The sequence below is a fragment of the Diadema antillarum genome, unplaced genomic scaffold (genome assembly GCF_040938485.1).
Source record: "Diadema antillarum isolate AM-2024a unplaced genomic scaffold, OU_Dant_1.0 scf00000032, whole genome shotgun sequence".
In the NCBI taxonomy this organism is placed as follows: Eukaryota; Metazoa; Echinodermata; class Echinoidea; order Diadematoida; family Diadematidae; genus Diadema; species Diadema antillarum.
In genome coordinates, this window is record NW_027270921.1 from 3701160 (window position 1) to 3705806 (window position 4647).

Below are 4647 nucleotides of genomic sequence, written 5' to 3' on the forward strand. Positions count from 1 at the left end.
TTTCAGCGGATAAACTTTTTCGTGTTGTTCACCTGTATCCTATTCTTCATTACGAAGCCACAATTTCCTAATACGTCTTGAAACTGTGATGTTTGCACAGTATTTAATGATCTTTCCGAAATCGTAACTCGTAGGTATATACAAAAGAATATATTGAGATGGGAAATGATCTATTGCGATTTTGTTTGGTCTTTTTTCCCCATCGACCCCTACTTGTCTGCTATCATCAATTCCCGATTATGACGTACGAAAATAACCGACAGACCTAATGATAACGTCATTAATATCTGTTTGTGCGCGTACTCATGCTCATGCGTTATGTATGTGTTTGTGTGTGTGAGTGTGTGTGTGTGTGTGTGTGTGTGTGTATGTGTGTGTGTGTGTGTGTGTGTGCGTGCGTGTGTGTGCGTGCATAACGCGTGGTAGTGTTTTGCTTATTATGACGTCGTCAGTCTCGAGTGTCCTTATCATAGGCAAGGGCAACCTAATGGTATGAGGGACATAGTGTAATGACTGTATCATCATCACTCTGTATGTAATTGTTTCCTCTTCGGATTGAAACTGCCCGGTTTTACGAAGTTTACGATATCCAACGGAGTCGGAATTATTAAATAGTAATGATGACGCGATTTTGTCATGTTCTCGGGGCATTATATTCAATCTTCTTCCTTATTGTGTAATACATGCAAATCTATATCTCCCAAATTAAAGCCATGATTTGTATCGACCAGCGTCAATTTCTTACTTTTCTTTCTCTTTCTTTCGTTTTGTTCTTGTTTCTGTTTGTTTCTGTTTGTGGTTGAATTTTTCTAACTCATGGTGTTTCTGGATATTTTCGTTTTAAATCTAATGTTTCACTGTGAAAACAAAAGGACAAACCTTCTGCATATATAGGCTGAATGAATACCGGTAGATCGATAACACTTGTCATTGCTTGTACTTGTGAGTTTCATTCTTTAATAGAACCACATAAAATAGAACAGAAAAAATAGAAAATTAAATAAGATTCCATGAAGAAGAGTCTTAAGGAAATTAAGAGAGTAGATTGGGACAAGTCGATGCAATCTTATCAAATACATGGTGGTACCTCTACGGTTGAAAAGATATGTATTTTTTTTTAAATATATATTCCATGTAGAGGGACAATGATGACCAGATATCGGCTTGTCTAGATTACTTTTATGGGTGCCGTACGTAACAATTAATTACTCTTTTTTCTCCATTCTTTTAACACGATGGCCGTAATGTGAAAGCACAGCGTAGTGATTAGAATTCCTGAAACCGAAACGTCGACGCTGCTTATTACACAGGAGTATTTAGTGTGAAGTTGATCTCTCGTGCAATGCGTGCATCTCTGTATAATGTTGATCGCGAGAAATGCGTGCGCGGTGGGCGCGCTCGCTATTGGATAAGAGTAGCTGTCGCCTTTCGTCATTGTGAGCGTCTGCTCTTACAACGCAGTCAGATGGCGCAAGTCGAACACGCTTCTAGTCGCCCTGGAAGCTTCTCAAGTAGACACTGACCGTCACACTACCTCTTCCACAATTGCATCAGAGCCGAGGGAGCCACGAAATGGACCACTCGCATCGTTCCTTACAAATTGTATGCATTCAGTGACTATTGTGAAGCAGGCGAGACCTTTAAAACCTCTCTTGATAAGCTGTCGCTACGGAGCGTGACTATAAATGTTCTGTTTGCTCTGCTTCAAACGTGCCACCGAACATTAAAATCGGAACGGCGTCGGGTAACTTCAATAAGAGCACGAGAACTATCATTCCTCAATTTCTGGAATGTTTCGTGGTCGAGTAAAATGCTGAGAGCCGAAATGGATTTCTAAATTGACGCACTGCTCGTGGCAATATAATTACGCGAATAGTCAATGTTGATTGTATCAGCGGAAATACCGATTAGAACCATAATGAATTCATGCTTCGCCCAGACTTCTGACATTTAACTCCGACGGGAATGCGATGCACTGACGCGTCCTCTAATGAATTCACACGTTAAACACCTGAATACATTTGTCTTGCTCTAATTTCCTCGTTCCGTCAGTATCAATTTACCACTTTTGATATGTTGAAACAAGGAAGACTTTGTTAACACAAATCTCTTCCTGGTAGCGGCGATGTGACATTTAGCATGTTTCTTTGCCGTACATATCGAGGCTTTTCTTTACTGTGTGCCCACGAGATATTGCAAAACTTGCTGTGAGTTTACGGAAGCGTAATCTGTAGACTTTTTCTTTTCTTTTTCGTTGGACATTATGCATCAGACAATGCCATATGTTGTTTTGAGGTGATACATATCTCTCGCTTTCGCTGAAGTCTTCGTTCGTCTCCAAAGGAACATTTTACATCGTGTGGCGTTTAGGGCCATGCCCTCTCTGCCACAGACGAATACGTGATTAAGGGACAAATTCGTGGCTGGCGCCGCGGTAAGCCGATTTATCGATGCAAGCTGTGCGGGCGTCCGCGGCAGCGTACTACTCGGAAGCCGTCGGGGCAATTATGAGTGTCGTCTTCCACGGAACGCCGTCGACGGAACTCGCCTATTCGCAGACAGACACTCTGTGCGCCAGCAACTGCGAAAGTCGACAAACTTGGTGCCTGCCAGATATGCAGGGCGGACCGAAGGAACCCAGCCCAGTCAACAGTGTTCCCCGCTCCTTCCTTACTCTCCTGGTCGAATGGCTGACGCTGTGCTGTACCCTCATGACGCTTTTTCTGCGCTGGTTCTGGCGATGCGGCACGCGGATGAAGGAGCCACCCCCTCTGCCGCATCTAAACTTCCGGTCCTCGTCACTCCTCAAGTATGTACTAAAGACCTGCCATGCCCTGCGTGAACCCTTTGTCCCTCTGAAATGGATTCGCTTTGGTCACCTCCACACTATTCTTGCGTGCATACTGTGTGATAGCACTGTGTGCTATCGTAGAGAAATACTACAGATGGCAGACGGCGGTATCGTCGCTCTAGACTGGGCAGACACACGTAGACTAAATGAAAAATGTAAGCCGAGGACCACCGTCAAGGGAATAGTCATTGTTTTGCCAAACATCACCGCAAGCTGGGGAGGAGTTGCTCGACTATGCCTAGACATCTGTCGCCATGGTTACGAACCAGTTGTTTTTCAACCACGAGGAACAAGTGGTCTCCCGTTGACAGCTCCCAAGATCCAAAGTCTTGGAGACACATCGGACCTTCGCGAGGTGGTGCGATACTTGAAATCGAAGTACACGTCTAGAAAACGTATTTGTGCCGTTGGTCTTGGATATGGTGGGAGCTTGCTGCTTTCTTATCTTGGAAATTACGGATCGTCATCGAAACTTTCAGCTGCGGTGTGCGTGTCACCGGTATATGATCTTCAATCGGCAATTCATGAAACGCCTGGTCCCTCCATACTCAATTGGATCGTGCTGCAATTACTGAAGTGGAGCTTCACAAGACACGTGAACGCAATGCCGCAAAAATTTGACCTCGACTCAGCGTTTTCCTGTAGAACGTTATCGGAGTGGCTCCAGACCGTTCACTGTCCCATGTACAAGCTAAAAGACTTGGACGAATACTGGGAACATAACGAACCCTTGCGAGAAGCAGACGAAATAGCCGTTCCTCTGCTCTGCATAAACTCACTGGACGACCCTTTCACCCGGAAGGGGAATATCCCATTTGACCTTTTCTCTACTATCCCGAACCTCCTTCTGGTGACAACGGAGAAAGGGGGCCACTGTGGCTTCTTTGGAAATTCTTTCTATCCCAATTCCTGGGCACACAATGTATCACTGGATTTTATCAGTGCCGTGTTACAATTTACAGACAACCTCACCAAGGAGAGGAATATTAGTGGGAGAATAAGAGTGGATTCGTAAACTCTTACGAGGGGACCAGTTACTCCTTGCTTTTCAATTCTTATTTCCATCACTTTTTGTTGTTGTTGTTTTACTTCCTTAAATGAATACCTGCTGATTATTGAGAGGAACTTACCGTTGGATTTGAAACCTTCATTTCGTTTCAGGATCTCGAAATCCTAGATAACACGTCTTAAAGAAATACCGTGTATGTTTCACGTGGTCCTTGTCGTCACCTGGCATGACTAGTATCGAGAGCAGTAATTAAATTGAAATATGAGATATTGAAATTGAATGACATGTTAAGTGTTATTTACAAAAATCAAAGTTCCCGTTCGTGTCTTCCTTCTTCTTTCTTCGCAAAGTGATGGAATAATTAACTATGTTTTGAAACATGATAATGATGCTCAGAATAGGTCGTTATTTAGAAGATAATGTTATTATTCTCTTCATATGTGTAGTATGATTATCAAGCTCTCAGTTTCGGGAAAAACATCAGTGCTTATTACAGGCCGGATATTTGGGTGTTTCTTGTTTTGTTTTGTTTTGTTTTGTTTTGTTTTGATTTTTTCAAGCATACATCAAGTCCACGGTTGAATTTCAACCATCCCTGATTAAAGATAACAATTCCCGTAGAAATCATGGGTATAGCCCCGAAGTGAACGAAATCATTATAATGCAGTACACGTATAGTCAAGATCTCGCAGAAACCTTAGTCTCTCTCTCTCTCTCTCACTCTTTGCCACGTTGATTGAGAAGCATTCAATTTGTGGATCGACAAAACAGGGTGATATGCCATTTC

The 4647-nt window shown here is 43.0% G+C and overlaps 1 protein-coding gene across 1 annotated transcript; it reads left to right on the plus strand.

Annotated features, from left to right (window-relative positions):
- Window positions 1-2166: 2166 nt before the first annotated feature.
- On the plus strand, window positions 2167-4209 carry LOC139742055 (protein ABHD15-like). Its single transcript, XM_071652619.1, has one exon. It carries the CDS (start codon window positions 2451-2453, stop codon window positions 3864-3866), a length of 1416 nt encoding a protein of 471 aa, XP_071508720.1. The 5' UTR covers window positions 2167-2450; the 3' UTR covers window positions 3867-4209.
- Window positions 4210-4647: the final 438 nt, after the last annotated feature.

Coding starts and splice junctions, on each gene's coding strand:
- LOC139742055 (XM_071652619.1), top strand. CDS start 2,451: ATGCAAGCTGTGCGGGCGTCCGCGGCAGCGTACTACTCGGAAGCCGTC.